The 16,749-nt window shown below is 42.6% G+C and overlaps 1 protein-coding gene across 1 annotated transcript in view; it reads right to left on the reverse strand.

Annotated features, from left to right (window-relative positions):
* Positions 1-340: 340 nt before the first annotated feature.
* The window catches only part of lrpprc (leucine-rich pentatricopeptide repeat containing), a 55,759-nt gene continuing 39,350 nt past the window's right edge, over positions 341-16,749 (reverse strand). The window contains exons 29-38 of the mRNA XM_070841145.1: positions 15,634-15,757; positions 14,311-14,437; positions 11,196-11,284; positions 10,914-11,118; positions 9,440-9,567; positions 9,178-9,293; positions 5,508-5,582; positions 4,891-4,975; positions 3,508-3,650; positions 341-608 (exon numbers count right to left, since the gene is read on the reverse strand). Coding sequence (XP_070697246.1) covers positions 540-608; positions 3,508-3,650; positions 4,891-4,975; positions 5,508-5,582; positions 9,178-9,293; positions 9,440-9,567; positions 10,914-11,118; positions 11,196-11,284; positions 14,311-14,437; positions 15,634-15,757 — 1,161 coding nt within the window. The 3' untranslated portion in view covers positions 341-539. The remainder of the gene's footprint in view (positions 609-3,507; positions 3,651-4,890; positions 4,976-5,507; positions 5,583-9,177; positions 9,294-9,439; positions 9,568-10,913; positions 11,119-11,195; positions 11,285-14,310; positions 14,438-15,633; positions 15,758-16,749) is intronic.

Here is a 16,749-nt window from a genome sequence, read left to right on the forward strand (position 1 = left end):
TGATCCAGCAGCGCCTCAGAAAACAAAGAAAAAAACTTATTTTGAAAAGTAACATTTTGCCTTCTGTAGTTTAATTTGCAGTTGCTTTCTAAAATTGCAGTTTGATGTATGCTGATTTCTCATACAGTAACAGCACAGACAGTATACTAGAAGTGAGATACAGGTAAATACACCTGTATAATAATAATAACCTCACAGTACTGTGGTCAGACGTTTCAGGACCTGGTGCCGTGGACGTGGACTCAGTGGGACACCAAAATGGAACTGAAGCATCGTTAATGTAAAAAGCTCTATGCACCCTTTAAATCACACAAAGACCCACACAGAATGTAGATTCCTAACATCATTTATTAGCATAAATACTTCTGTACATTCTCAACATCACCATCACCTTCATCATCAACATTATCAATAGCAAAGCGGAGAGTGTAACATCCAACGGCTCTAACACGATACCAAATATTTCAACTCAAACAAATCATGTAAAAAAAGGAGACAGTGGGATTTGGATGGAGGTTAAATGAGAGGGGGATGAATGTTTATTCCTCCGACTTCTTGGCTTTGGGAAGTTGCTCTTTCAGCTTGTCTGCATAAAACTTAAAGGACTCCTGGAAAGAGGGAAAAAAAAAAGGATTTAGCATCAAATTTATACCAAACAAACAAACAACCGCACGCTCACCTGCCTGTCAGTGTGTGTGTTTCTGTCTCGCCTCTTTCCAAAAGTAAGCAGCCCTCCTGAGCCTGTCTAAATACTCCCCACTCCCCAACCAGGTTGTCTCGTTTCATCTTTAAATCCCCATTAATACACAAATAAGGGATTTGTAGCACACTCCCCAAACACACACACTTTCGCTCTTTGCCTCTGTTCCTGGCTAATTAATCAGTGTTTTGATCCAGACAAAGTGTTGTGGTGGGTGTTTCTTGGAGGGTAGAAGGTGGGAGCTTTTTTGCAGATTAGGCCGGCTTCTTACAATGTACCTTTACTTATTAATGTAGTAATTAATGACGATAAATAGCCGTGTTTACTATCGAAGGAGAGAGGAGAGAGATCCTGGCAGGGGTTTGAAACACTTTCAAAAAGGGTCACTTCACCCTAAATACAAAAACATATTTTCCCACTAGATTTGGTTTTATTTGTCCAGGTTTGAGATATCCGTCTGAGATTTTGTCACACACACAGTTTAGCTGAAAGAAATGTCACTTCTGGGGCTAAAAGCCATTAAAAATTACATTTGTAAAATTCAGCTGCAACACGTTTTTCCAGAAATGGTCTCCTTCATACTCATACATATGGATAGTCCATCAGTCTTATTGTGAACATTGGAGCTCCTTTCTACTGAGAAAATAGTCCCTTCTGACTATTATCTCGAGTAATAGGGAGTCAAGCAAGAACATTTTCATAGTATTATAATAAATCTGAGTATTCTGTGAGTTTTCCTGTACAAGTTGTTCAAGTCGAACTCCAACTTCTGCACAAACTTGTCGTAAATTTCTTGTTTCAACTTGATGAAACGTCCCCTGCTCATGACGAGCTGCGCATCTGGGAGATGTGATCATTGGCATAAAACTGCTCCATAAAGCCGCCTGCCCTGCTCCATTTGTGGCTTCAAGTATTCATTCACAAAAATGTTACTCAAGAGTAAAAACTTCTGGTCGTGTTGTTCGAAAACGAGCAGATGATCAAATAATACATCTAGATCTGTTTGTACTCGTGTTAAGGGAAGAAAGAGAAATAAAGTTGTCAAAGCCTTCATCGCAGAGCTGCACTCTACAAACTGTCTGCTGATGACGGTCTGGACCACCACACTCATTTGTAAAATTCAAAAAAGTACCAAAAAAAATTGGTTAATGCGACAGGTTCTCTTAAATCAGTGTCTGTTCCTGAGGAGACGCATTTCGGTGAGAAAATGTTTTCGTCGACGGAGCAGCTACCTCTACACAGATGGACAGGATGGAGGAGAGGAGCGTTTCTTTCTACAGGAGATGTGTTTGTAGAAACTTCTGAAACCCTTGACTGTTCACCTTACCCTCTCCTTGCAGCTCTTATTAAAAAAAAAAAAAAAAGCAGCCATCACTTAACTATCCTGGCATTCGGTGAATAATGCAGCAGCTTCTCTACCTTCATCCCTCTTTCTCCTTCTATCTTTGCACTGCAGGTGAGTGATGGGAAGGTAAGAGGTGGGCTTCGTTCTACACCTGCCTCGAGGGGACAGCACGTTAAAGTGCTGGGGCAGAGGGCCGTGTGTGTGTGTGTGTGTGCGCGCGCGTGTGTGTGAGCGTGTGTGTGTGTGTGTGTGTGTGTGTGTGTGCCCTCGGCCTAGAATAGAGCTACATCAGCTTACAAAATGTGCAATGTGCTGAAATGCTCAAAAACACTAGGAGCCAGAAAAAGAGAGCGGCTATTGCAGTGACACCATCTCGCTTACACAATATACTGTATGTATAGTATGGGCACCATTTCTGACACACACACACACACACACACACACACACACACACACACACACACACACACAGAGTAACAAACACAGGAGGGTAGCTGCAGGCCTGTGTACCCTGAGCAGGCAGACTGCTCTGTCACATTACTACAGGACACACACACAATGGCATGTTTTAGAAGGCCAGCCGGACAACTGCCAGCACCAGTTAGTGTTCGTATTTGTACACTGATCTGTTCATAATATGTTGTTCATGTCTGTATGCTTGTATCAATATGGATAGCTGTGTGTGTGTGTGTGTGTGTGTGTGTTAGCATAGGGTTGGGGGAGGGAGGGGGGTTACTTGATTGGTATCATTTATCGACTTTAAGTGACATGTTACCATTGTCTGAATTATTGAGTTCGAGCCCAATCAGCAAATATTTTATTATCAACTAATCTTTTAAGTAGTTTCAAAGAAAAAACGCCAAACATTCCCCAGTTCCAGCCAGTTGTTTGTGACGATTTGTAGCTTTTATTCGTTTTATGCGACAGTTAAATTCAATATTTTTTCTATTTTACTTGTTTAGTTCGACCACACCGGCAGTTTCATGATATGTCCTTGAATGTTTTTGCTACTATTTTCTAGCATTTTACGGATGAAACAATGAACTGAGAAAATAATCTGCAGATTCATTGGTGATGAAAATAATTAATGTCATCCTTAATTTGAACCCCATCGCTCGCCCAAATATCTGTACTGCTGTGAGCACTGAGACATGGTGGGAGTGAAATTTCTCATTTTTCTGGGGAGTCAAGCTGATAACAGTACAGTCTAGTCTGGGTAAGTTGGAGGACAATTACTTTTGTTACCAACTATATTGGTGAAGTCAGTGGGAGTGCGAGTGACAAGTGGTTTTGAATACTTCACATTTTAAAAATACACTCCCTCCCTTAAATGCTGGACCCAATCACATCTGCAACTGAGTGGTTATGTGGAGCGTCTCCCTCGTACCTGTGTGTGTGTGTGTGTGTGTGTGTGTGTGTGTGTGTGTGTGTGTGTGTGTGTGTGTGTGTGAGAGAGACTCACAGGGGGCTCGGTGAAGGGCAGCGGCTCTCCTGCATTGCGGTAAAGTACAGCCAGCCGCTTGAGTGTCAACTCGTTGGCGGTTATCTCCTCCTTCAGCATCTGCTCATACAGAGCCTTGGCTGACGGAAGGTCCTTATCCACGACTGGCAGACAGGAAGAGGAGAGAGGGAGAGAAAAAGTCAGACAACACACACAACATGTCAATATATTTAATTGTAGACATTTAGCGAAAAAATTGTGTGTGTGTGGGAGGGAAAAAAAAAAGAGAGAATGCATCATTTTTATTGGTGATGGGATAACCCTGATATGTTCCACCTGGTCTATCATCAATGTATTGATGCAGAGAAGAGAAATCTCAAAGCACATGCAAACATTGTCCATTATGTTAGGATGTATCCATGCTTTTGCCATAAAATGCTGTGGGCTGTGCACATTAAACAAGCAGCAGGTGGAAAAAAGTGCTGTGAATAACAAGCGTTTACTGTGCAAGTGTATAAAAACAGTCGCAACACCATATGAAGATAAATCCCCTGGCCAGCAAAATACTTTTTACTGATTTAAATTAGATTATCAGAGAAAGAAAGTCAGATTACTACAATATTACAGAGCTGAAATCAGTAACTTTAACCTCCTTCTTCAGGTACACATACCTGGATTAAATGAAATTATATTATATTGCAATTGTCCGTTCATCTGAAACGGTACAATTGTGTGTATCGACAAGACCCGAGTAAAAGAAGTGAGGTCACTACTGCCAAATAGAAAAGACACGAGCAAGTTGAGAGACAAGAGAAAGAAGGAAGAGCACATAGAAGGGGCAGAGAGCAGAGGCGAGCACAGCATCGCTAATTGTGTCCCCAATGGCTGCCTTGACCGACCAGCTGGCTAATGCTAATTAAATAGTCATGTCTGCTCTTCTCTGGTGCGACAGGGTATGAAAGAGGGGAGACGGGAGGGTGAAAGGGTGAAGTGAACGAGAGGACATGAGGCGATGAGAGGATGCGGGTAAAAGACGGGAGGAGAGGATGAAAAAAAAAAAGACGAGAACAGATAGACAAGAGTGAAAAGGTGGCGAGGGCGAGAAGTGATGAGACAGGAGAAACAATCTGGAAAGAAAAAAGAAAAGTTGAGTGGTGGACCATGTTGCGATTAGCACGCTAGGCTAACCAGGACAGCTAACTCATTAGAGGACATGTGTTCTTCTAACCCCTGAATGTCTGCCCACACACACACACACACACACTTCTTAACCTGATGCATAGTTAATGAGTCTGCTAATGTTGACTTAGCCACAGGCCAGTGAGCCGTCTGCTGCACCACTAGCTGCTCCACAAGACCCGTCCAGGCCTGGTGTGAGTGTGTGTGAGAGTGTGTGAGTCTTACCATGACATTTCATCAGGTACGAGTACAGCAAGTCCTTCTCACTGAAGTCTGGGAACAAGCTCATCAGGGTCTTCACCTTTTCCCCCTGTGCACACAAACATCGATTTACATACAACATCAGTGTGTGTGTGTGTGTGTGTGTGTGTGTTTTCTGAATCACTGTTGAACATACAAACTGCCGCTATGGGAAAGACCCATACAGACACTTAGATGCCTCTTTTTTTTTTTTTTTTTTTTACAAATATGTCCAAGAACAGTTTGAAATATGCACAACAGCTGTGAAATCATTATAATTGTGAAATCATTTTGTAATTTTCGAAATTTCAGTTCAGCTGTTTTTATCATTTCATATCTAAACTGACAGTTTGAAGGATAATTGTGGCTCATTACAACATTGGGTCTTATTTTTGTCACCAGTTGCGATAACACTGTACTCACCAAAATAATAACTCAGACTTTTCGGGCTTCCCAGATAACAAAAATTTACTTGGTCAGTACAATGTTATCTGAACTGACAGGAATGATGGAAAACGGGGTACAAATAACACTCCTGTTGTAAAAAAAAATGCTGATTTAGTGTTGATCTTAAAGAGAAGAATCACAGTGTGTGATTTTACCTGTCCAGGCGACTCGGACTTATGAGACAAGTAAGAAACCAGCGCATCCCTCTGTTCAGCCACGGCGTTGCAGCGCTGCAGTTAAAGGAGGGACAAGAAAGAGACAAAATAAATGTGGGAGAAATAGAATGAGGTGTAGAGGGTCCTCCTTTTTTTTTTTGAGGTCAAGAAGATTCTCCAACCTGCATTCTTCACATGCTGTAATTTCTGTCCGAACAGTGTATGAACACACATGTACTCCAACTGCATGAAGGTAACGTGGAGTTGGAGATCTAGAATAATCCTTTGCAACAATTTCCGGCAGCAGTGAGACATTATTTTGACAGGACTGCGAATGTAATGGTTGCTCTTTAGGTAAAATCAGAGCAAAAACTGGCTCTGTAAAGGCCAGATGAGCTATTTCAGTGCACTAGAACTTAAAAATGTGATATACATTCAAAAACCAGACAAACATTTAGAAATAAACGTATTTTATATGTATTTTATGAAGAAAATCTGACTGAAGTGACAAACTTGTGTTGAATGTTTAACCTGCCCATGATGAAAACATGCAAGCATGCATACTGCATAAATGTACTGTGTGTGAGAGTGTGTGTGTAGGTAAGGTGTGTGTGTGTGTGTGTGTGTGTGCGTGCACAGGAGATACATTAACGTCGCTGTGCTCTGAGTGAGTGAGTCTGTTCTCCTGGCTGAGCAGCAATGAGGTCCAATTACTAGCCAGACGCAAACTAACGTGTTTCACTCCTTCTCCACCTTGTACAGAAGTAAAAGCAAGCGGCCCGTAAGGCTTTTAACAGGACCACACACACACACACACACACACACACACACACACACACAGAGGAAGCTGCCTCCTTTCAGAGTCATCAAGCGGCAGAATGGCTTTAGTACAATCAGGCAATTAGACCAACACTGTGCCACTTCACTCAATTTTGCTCCGTGCTTTATTTCCCCCTCAGCCCCCGACCACTCCCAAAGGTGACGCCACAACCGACCGGGCCCACCGCCTCTCCTGCTCCTCACACATGCTGCCTAAAAGCTCTGGATACCCTGGGAATGGTTCCTCCTTTTCCTCAATCACCCCTCCTAACACACACATGCACGTAAGCAGTTGTAGATGAAGCTCCCGCCTCACTGCTTCCCTCCGTCACCGCTTCACTTCTTAATGACTAACTTCATCCCTCTCGCTCTCCTCTCGCTCCCCGCCGGCCTCACCTCCTTCTCTCCTGATAGCCATGTCATCATTATTGTCTGCTCGCCCACTTAAAAGCTTTTCAGAGTTTTGGTCCTGCTTCACTTATGATGGGATGGAGGAGTTTCTACCCTCCAGTGACCCCGGAAGAGCGGCTTCCAGGAAGGTTCGGGAAGACGAAAACAGGCCGTGATGTAGGACAAAAAGCAGCACGGCAGTTTAGCCTGAGTCTAAACTCACAATCGAAACACTTTGAGAACAAACGGGACAACATGCTTTTAGAATAGTCTTCGTGAGGTATCTTGACTATGTATCAGTGGGTTTCTCCTCTTTCAAGATCTGCCTCAAAAATGTATGTTGTGAATTAGCACATGTTCTTTTCCAGAGCAACTTACAGTACTGCTCAGTACGCATGATTAAAGTAAATACTTAAAGATTTGATAGCAATGAAATAATCCCAATGATTTTACATCAGTGTTGCCTCCAAATTTATACACATTCCCACTTTTTTAAAATTCAATCTTTAAAGACAGCTTCTGATTCCTTTTACAGTTTAAATGTCTGTAAAGCACTCTGAACTGTGTATGAATCGGCCATTTAAGTAAATTGCCCGCAAGTGCAAAAGACTTTTATGTGCTTTTACTTTCAGTTTAAAAAGTTCAGAAAAGAACATCCCATTTGACAAACTTCCACCCTCGGCCTCTAGCACGTCTCCTGACTTTAACCCTGATAGCAGAGATTTTAAAACTCCTTCATCTTTATCTTATACAGAGAAAACAAAGTGGAGTGGAAAAAAAAAAGAATCGAGCTGAGATGTATATCAAGCAGGGAGGAGATTATATCTTTAGAATCATGTAATCCATAGTTTGTGTTTAAATAGTGATGAAGATGAGAGTAGTAAGAAATGTATCTGTTCATTAACATGCATGCTCGTCAGACATCCCTGTTTAAAGATTGAGAGGGATAATCACTCAGGCTGTCAGGGAGGAATCAAGAGCGGATACGTGTCGCCTCCAAGTCTGAGTGTATCTGTGGTGTTTTTATTTCTCTCCGAGTCCTCCAGTTTCCCCCACTGTCAATCTGCTCCAGAAGAAGAAGAAGAAGCAGCTTCTGACTGACCCACTTGGTAAACGAAGTAGTTTGTTGGTAATGAAGATCTAAAATGGCGCAGAGGTCTGGTTTGGTCTTTTTTATCTTTTCTTTACCAACTTTCTACACTTGTCTCATACCGTTTGAGAATCACGACAATTCTTTGTTTGGAAACAAACAGTTTTACTGTATATTCACTGTATAAGATTATGAAATATCATACTGTAAATCAACCATCCTTTGGTTGCATCTTCACATATCAACTTCTCTGGTTTGGTTGCATTAATAGTTGTTCAAAGGTCTTTTGAAGTATTTTTGCAGCAAAAAAATCCAAACCTGAACAACAAATATATGTCGGGGTGAAACTGAGAGCAGCTCAGATTGTGTGACAAAAACATACAATAAAAAAAACACAGATTCCTTTAGTTCATCTTTAAAAAGTGATGAAGTGTTGTAAGTGAAGGTGGTAAGTAATATATCTGCGTTCATTAGTGTTCGCTTGAGTCACACATGCAACTGAGTGCCTGAGAGGGGTAATCGCAACAATTACTGTTAGAGCGAGGAGAGCAGCGTCCTCGTCTCAATTTGTGCGTCTTTCTCTGAGAATTTCCTGATCTCTGCCTCGTCCTCTTCATCTTTCCCCGTTTCTCTTCCACGTAGCCACTACATATTCATGTCCCCAGGCTCAACGCAAAGTCATTGAGCTGTAATGTATGAACTGTGTTAAATAAGTGAAGCAGTAGGAGGCCAATTTCAGACCACCAGAGTCGGTGGTGGGATGTGGGCGAGCACTCCCTAACATAAATGTGATGCTGGATAAATAAGTCAGCGGTTGTGGCAGAAGGACGTCTCCTCCATCACCAGGATCTGACAGCTGGACAAATGCATCAGGGAGTTCTGATGCACTGAATTCATCACCACTTCCCTTGTTGTTTTTTTTTGCAGATTTTAAATACTTTGATATAATAATTTAAAATGTGAGTGCAAGATGCTCAAATGGAGAAGTGCGTATAGGGACAGAGTGCTCTGGATGATTTAAAATTTATTTAAAGTGGTGAAAAAATAAAAAAAACATTTTGCAGAGCTTTCCTCATGTTGTGCAGATTTTGCTTCCCTTCCAACCTAAACAATCAAGAGCCAGCAGCACATGAGTAGTACCTACATCTGAAACAGAGAATTACACTTATTACTTACTTATTACTTACTTATTTTCCACTGCAGCAGACTGTTGAATTTTGGCGGCTAGAGAGTTAACTTGTGCATTTGTTTTGCAATAATCACAAATTCAGATCCAAATAACATGACCTCATCAGTGATACCCAACACATGTAAGCTCTCTGGGCTTATACACAAACACACACACACACATAAACACAGGCTCATACTCACAGCCAGCATGAACTTGGCATCCTCGACTTTGTCCTTATCCAGCAGCTGGAAGAAGAGGTCTGCAGCTGGTCTGTAGCAGGCAAAATGGTTGGCTAGCCGCTCTGCCATAGCGCTCACTGCAACATAACATGCACATTTTGTCAATGGCTTCATCATTGTGTGTTTTTCTGTGATGAGTATAAGAATATTTCAATCCAGTTCTGTTTTATCATGGTCATTTTGCTGTTTCTACATACATGCATGGACTGTGTGTGTGTCTTACAATTGTCTAAGGCCTTCTCATTGTCATCTTCCAAGACCTTTCTGAAGACGTAGGACATGCTGTGGCTTTCGCTGTCTGGACTTGTGTAGTATGTCTCCAACATTTCCACCGCTGACTCCACATCACCACTGAGGGGGGTGGGAGGTGAGGATTGATGAGGGAGGGAAAGAAAGGCTTAGTGCAGTTACAGTAGTTCAAAACTACACCAAACAACCTTTTATTATTAACGTGAAGACCACCTCATTCTTCCACTGATGCTCATTCATATCGTGAAATGGTTTTCTGCTGAGGTTACCACAAACAAACAAAGCCTGCACACCGAAAGCACTACAAATCTAAAACAACTCAATCTGGCAACCCAACCTCGCTACTAACACTTTACGCTCCCTGCTCCCTCCCCACCGTCACCAGTCGCTATGAATATTTAACATACAAGGCGTGTGCGCGTCTCTATGTATGTATATGCGAGAGCGTCCCGAGGTGGGGGAACATATCTACGCTGATTGTTGCGACTGGGACCGTCTGAATAATTCAGCGGGGGGCCCCTCTAAATGTGGCGCTCCGCTTTCTGGGCCTGTTTGCTTTTCCGCCCGGGCTCTTAGCCAGTCAGCTTGACTCAGATACAGCGGGGACGCACGTGTCAGAGCAGCTCAGAGCGCGGCTCCCGGAGGTCAAGGTTCAAGCTGACAGGCCAGCGCTGCGATGGCCAATCGGGCGTGAGGACCGTCTTGCTGTTCTTCACTTCCTGCTGTCCCTCCGAGCTGGCACGGCGACGTTGCCGCTCGAGCTGGGGCACAGCGCTAATGCGGCAAGTGGCGCAATGAAAGTTTGATGCACAATGTGTTTTATATTTTGTTCTGTGCTGTTTGAAAAGTGACAAAGCAGCAGTGGAGGATGGGTGTTTTCATGACATTAAAAGGAATCCATGAATAATCCTATTACGCTTGTGTTTCCTATTTGTACTTGACGCCCCACTTGGCCTGTAAGCTTTTACTTTAAGAGTGTGTCAACCTGGGTCTTGTCACACTCTGCTGCTGGTGTTGCATTTAAGTGTTTATCTCTGTGTGCTGCACAGTAATAGCAACATGGTTTACAAAAGAGTATAAAAGACTTCACACTGAAGCGTAAATTGCATCATAAATTGAAACTATAATGTTTTGCTCATGCAGCCCTGCATGTCTAAAGTGATTTGTTTTGCCATTTGCTGTCTGTTCTCCATTTGACTATACGAGGTTGGTTTTACTTGAAGTATTAGAGATAAAGGTGGTATGGGGACAACTGTCTTGAAGCGTCAAGACCGCCGCTTGTACCTTTTTGTGACATTTGTGTGATTAGAGGATGTTTTAAATTGCTCCGATGGCTAAATATTTGTAGGACATGCAACAATAGCAGAGTTGTCAAGTCAGAAATCGTCTCAAAAATAGTCCAATCAGGTCCATTAATAAATTGCTACACATGCTCTTAGCAATCTTACTTCTTGATGTGTGCCAGGGCTGTGTTATTGATAAACAACATGTTGGACAGGTTGGCGTTCAGGCCCAGGCCCTTCGTAAGTGACTCCACTTCCTGGATCCCCGCCAAATCGCCATGGTTACACAGAACCTGAACCAGTCGGGTAATGGCAAAGTGCGAGGGCACTTGTTCGGCCCCCAGCATAGACTTCAGGGTCTGAAGACCGACTGTGGAGGAGAGCAAGAAGTGAGTGTGAATGTTGGAAATGAGCACGTGTGTGATTACCAACATGTGTGTTTCTTACCTCCAGGCTGGCCTTTCATGCTGTGTGTGATGATGAGCATACTGCTGGCGGTGTCGCTCAGCTTGAACCCTGGCACATAAGACGCCGCACTGAAAGAGACACAAGGTATTTTGTTGGTTTGGCATCACCTTTGAAGTGTGCACTACGATATTCGTGTCGATCTGTTGAAACTAACAGACTTTTGAAATTTTCTTTTGTCTTCTTGCCTTTTTTAATCTCAGTTTGTGCTCCCAAAAACAGAAAAATCTATGATGTAACAGCTAATCATGACAACTGGGATGCAACGCTGTCCAGTATTGATGACATTTACTGTGAGATGAGAGAATACACAAGATGGCAAAATCTGACAAATTCCTATAACCTCACAGGGCTGCTGAAGTGGTTAAACACTCTTAATCTTAGTTTTATCTGTAAGTGTGTTTGATCTACTTTCCAGAAAATGTATCATATCTTTGTCAGATTATCTGGACAATATCTGGACTATATCTGCATGGGCAGATTTCATATTGTATGCCTCTATTGTGGTTGTGTGAAACATGTTTTATATTTTTATATCATTTGTTTAGGAACATAGGAGCCCTTTCAGTGGTATGACACCAAAAAAGAAAAATAAATCTATATTTCAAGATGAGATTATGAATGCTGTGAGAGAAGATTTGATCCATATCCATTGACGCGATACTGCACTCTACCACTGTAGGCAAATCTTTATAATCAAATTCAATTAAAGAGTTGATATCTTTGTGACATATGAGTGTTAAAAAAGCATCAGACTCCATGGAGATCACATGAACACATGAGCTGAAAGACAGTAGATAGACGAGACAATGGGAGCAAATGTGATTGACGGCAAATCTGAGCTTCTTGTAAAGCGCCTGCTGTGACCCTGAAAATAATACAGACATCAAACAGTTGATTACTTCCTGCTGAGCCGCTGCATGTGTGTGTTTGTATATCTGTGTGTGGTATTATGTGGGAGGGTGAGACTGGGACAGACTGAACGTTGCGGTATTGAGGCCTCCGGGAGCTGCGTCTGCTCCTCATCACTTCTTCCTCCTGAGTTCCGTCTGCCCGTCTATTTGCTGTCCTTTTCAGCTCTCCTTCTTTTCATTTCTTTGGCACTAAAACCTCAATCAAGCTTGCCTCTTTTTTTTTTTTTATTTCTTATTATAGCCCTGCAACCAGATTAATCCGTCCGCTCAATTGAGCATCAGGCTGGCAATCCTTATCACCACGGCGACACCAGGCCAAGCAGCATCCGGCAGCCGCTGTGACAGGGTCAAGGCGGAGATTGGAGCGGTAACAGGGTCGCCGACGGATTGCCGTGGAGACCAAGCAGTGGGGGTGTGGGGTCAGAATTATTCTTATCGGGTGGAAGAAAATCTCTGGAGGCACTCGCTCACTCACCTTTTCTGAACACACACACACGCATGCACGCAGGCGTTCTCTCTTGCCTTGTCCTTCTAGGAGTATTGTGCTTTAGCCAATGAATCCATCATCCACCTCTTCCTCTTTCTCATCATCATCATCACTCTCTCCCAATCCCTTAATCTTGCCATAAGCACCCCGCTGCTCAATTCTGTACAGATTACCCCAAAACAAACACAGGCACCCACATGCACAGAGAATTAATGCCTATAGCGTCTTCATTAACCTCGTATGTGATTAAATCTAGCCTCCCTACCCTCGTTCACTCCTCCTTTCCTATTTAGCTCTTTTTATCTCCTTCCTTTCCTCCCCATTTCCATCTTTGTCCGACTCTCCTCTCAGCTCATTTCACTTCTCATTTAAAGTGCAGATAAACGAAGCTTTTATCCAGGCAGGGATGCCATAAACCAATTCAAACAGAGACGGGAGATGGGTTATCACTTGTATTGCTTTGCGCTTGTTGAAACATGGGTCTAAAATTGATATGATTATTTCTCATAACATAAGAGAATGAACCATGTAGAGAGTCAAAAACAGGGAAGAGTGATAGTGTAATAGATGTTTTTACATGTTTTTTTCTTTCCCTACAAATTAGTAACTGCTTTTCTTCTTTCAGTGTATCATGCTATTATATTATTATCTCTTTTCTGAACCCTTTGCTTCTGTGTTTTTCCTCTGCAGAGAGAAAGTGATATAAAGAAAGGGACAAAAGGATACAAGGAAAAAAGAGGAGATTACCTAAAAAGAAAAACAGAGCAGAGAAGATCAGTGCTGCATTAAGCTCAGATCTCTAATACCTCTGTCTGTCCATCTATTTCTCTCCAGGCTCAAGCCCGGATGTGGCCGCCGAAACACAACAACGTATGATACATTACTAATTGGAAGAAGATTGATGTTTTTGGGCAAAGTCACCCACTTCCCAGAAAACCAAAATTAATCTGTACATCAGAGCGCATGCGTGTGTGTGTGTGTGTGTGTGTGTGTGTGTGTGTGCGTGCGTGCGTCTTACGGCTGTAAGAGCCACTGTTCGTATCCAGCAGGGATGAGTGTGTTAGCACACAATCAATTTATAATCCTCATGTCTATTGAGGCGATGTGGTTTTAGCCTGAGGTGACCTGGTGTCACACACTGACGAGCACTAAACACACATATATCACAGTATCTGTCTGTATTCCGAGCACCAACTTCAAACGGTGGACTACACTGTTGTTTCAATTTTACATCCATGCTTAAGCTCAGACTTTTTTTTTTTTTTTAAATAGCGGTCACAAAGTTAGTGTCGATCCTGTTTTGGTCCTCAGACCCTGACGTAAGCGGTTCTTCGTGTTGGTGCTGCTCTGGAACCACTTTTCTGTGACCGGCTCTTTTGCAGAATTGGGACAAGGCTCTGAATCAACCCTTGAACTGCTGTCGTGGAATAGGGGGCAACATACATGCTGAATTTGTCAGTTTGTAAAAATGAACATAAAAGACATCAAAGCAAACAGATGGATACAAATTGTTCACGTTTCCCTTGGGGTGGTGGGGGGGGGGGGGTCAAAACTGATCTGACTAATCTGAATGCCTGGTATCAGAGTAAAGAGTATTAGAATAAACAGCATTGTTTTTTTTCTGATTCTGATCATATTGTAAATTTTAACCAAATTTTAATTCTGTCATTGCAGAATAAGGTGTTAAAGCACTCACATGTCCTTGACTGCCATGGCTTCCTCAAGGGATCCCTTGGCCAACAGGGTGCGGATTAGGTGGTCGTAAAGGAAGGTGCCAAATGCTAAACCCTTTTTATCTGCATCCAATAACATCTTATAGGCCTCTGTAAAAAGAGAGCAAGAGAAGGACAGAAAAAAAAGGAAAAATTAGTTTGAGGTTGGACGTAAATGTTGAATGGACTGTACCTGTACAGTCTTTTCAAACACTCAAAGCTCTTTAACACTACATTCACATTCACCCATTCACACACTGATGAGAGGTAACCAACCATGTCATCAGGAGGAAACTAATCACTCACACACTGAAGCTGTGCTTCAGGAGCAATGTGGGGTTCAGTGTCTTGCTAAAGGACTCTTCCACATGCTGGAGGAGCCAGGGATCGAATTTCCGATTGGTGGACGACCCGCTCTACCTCTACCTCTGTGCTACAGTGGCCCAAAAGCAGAATTTGAGATCATCATCGTCATATTATTGGATTAATAAAATAATCTGCTTTCACTTCGATGACTACAGAGGTGAAATATCTTCTTCGTGAAAAATCTTCTTTTCACTTCATTAAAATCTGTATGAAATGTGGTGCTACTAGCAGTAGGTGATTCCAAACAGTCAATAAGTAGTTTGAAGCTCCATTAAGTAATATTTCTGATGCGAACATTTCAGTCTGTGTGATGTGAAAGTGTTGCTAGTGCAGAGTGAGATTTAAAACTCCACACAGCTTTTAAGGAAAGAGTATTCTTCAGCTGAGGTGTTTCTCAGATGGTCGAACAGCTTCTGAAACCCCTGAACATAACTTGACTTTTAGTCTTTTTTTTTGCTCAAGAACTGGTAATCCAATTACATATCCATAATTACACTGCATCGTTGACTGCCAGCACCTCTCACTCTCACTCTCACCAGTGCTATATAAAATACATCCCTCTTAACGCTACCCGCCCAGCACAAATGATCAGACAGCAAAGTCGAACACCTAGGAAGCTACATGGTTCCAATTTTCTCTGGATTTTGAACCAGAACTAAAAGCTGAGTGTGTAACGGACTCACATTCATGACATGGCAAGACAGAAGACTCTAGCTGAACGCTGATGTTGATTGTACTGTACGCTTTAGTGGGTTGTTTGCTAAGACTAAATTGATAAGCTAAAAGTATATCTGGGATGTAGAAGTCGTTCTGCTCCCTAACAGTCAAAAACCTCTTGTTGCAACTTCAAATGGAAGCAAGTATTTCAAACCAGCCTGTTATGTGTTGGGTTCAGCTCTATGTCATGTGGGACAACAACACCAGGACCTCCTGCTGCTTACCTTCGACTTTGCCCTTTCTACAGAGGGAGATCATAAGGATTGACTGGTCGGGATAATTTTCGTCTCTGGTGTGGGATGTTTCAGACTCGACCTGCTCTTTATTGGCAGGTTGTTCGTACCAGGTCTGAAAAAAGTATAAACAGGGAAAACAGTGATGACACTCAGTCTGATGTTTTAACCAAAACACAGATACATCCAGCCTGTGTACATATTCAACTGTGCTGGCAATGAAGTGGTGTGTGTGTGTGTGTGTGTGTGTGTGTGTGTGTGTGTGTGTGTGTGTGTGTGTGTGTGTATATGACAGTGCAAAAATGCCGGGCCGGCAGGGCCGGGTCCTCTAATGCTCCGTCACCCGTGAAGCAGTGAGGGGAGGGGGTTAAGCTGTATTGGCTAGGGGCAAATTAGGTCTGGCACCCCAGGGGCAAAAGAAAAGTGTGTGTGTAGGACAGTGTGTGTGTTGAAGCGGGGGGTGTCAACTCAAGAGCCCCTGGGGTCACTAAGTTCATCGCTCCAGGCAACAGCAATCACTTCCTGTCTCATCACGCTTCGGGCTATTGGAGCTCGCTCACATGCAAAGCCGAGGAAAAATGCAGCAAGGACGAATGAAGCAACAGAACAAAAAGTAAAAGCACATTATATTATTTAAAGCAAAACTCCCTTCTGTCTTCATTGTTTTCATTTTTTAAACACATACTCAGATTTTGTTTACTTCATCTTTAGGTCACAATACAGTCGAGGCCACATGCAAACATCACTATGAATCCAGCGGCAGCCATATGGTGGCATTTAGCTGCTGGCTAAATTAGTCTGGCATTACAGATTTACAGACAGATCAAGCTGTAATTCCTTTCACCAGCCAGCCGGTCTGATTGACCACACTTCAGATCAGAGCTTCAATCCTGTTTCCTCTCCATGTAATGAACAAGGGCTTAAAGCGGAGCGGGGGTGGGGTCGGGGGAGAGAGCGTTGATAAGAGTTTTTAGAGGTTTTTTGGGGTTAGTTCTTGTGATCAGAGGTTGGGGTCAGCATGCTCTTTGGTTTATCTATGCAGTATGAAAATAATTGGGAATGTTTATATTTGGCTTTTTGTACAATGAAAGCTCCAAAATAAAAAAG

The sequence above is a fragment of the Pempheris klunzingeri genome, chromosome 12 (assembly GCF_042242105.1).
Source record: "Pempheris klunzingeri isolate RE-2024b chromosome 12, fPemKlu1.hap1, whole genome shotgun sequence".
Lineage (NCBI taxonomy): Eukaryota > Metazoa > Chordata > Actinopteri > Acropomatiformes > Pempheridae > Pempheris > Pempheris klunzingeri.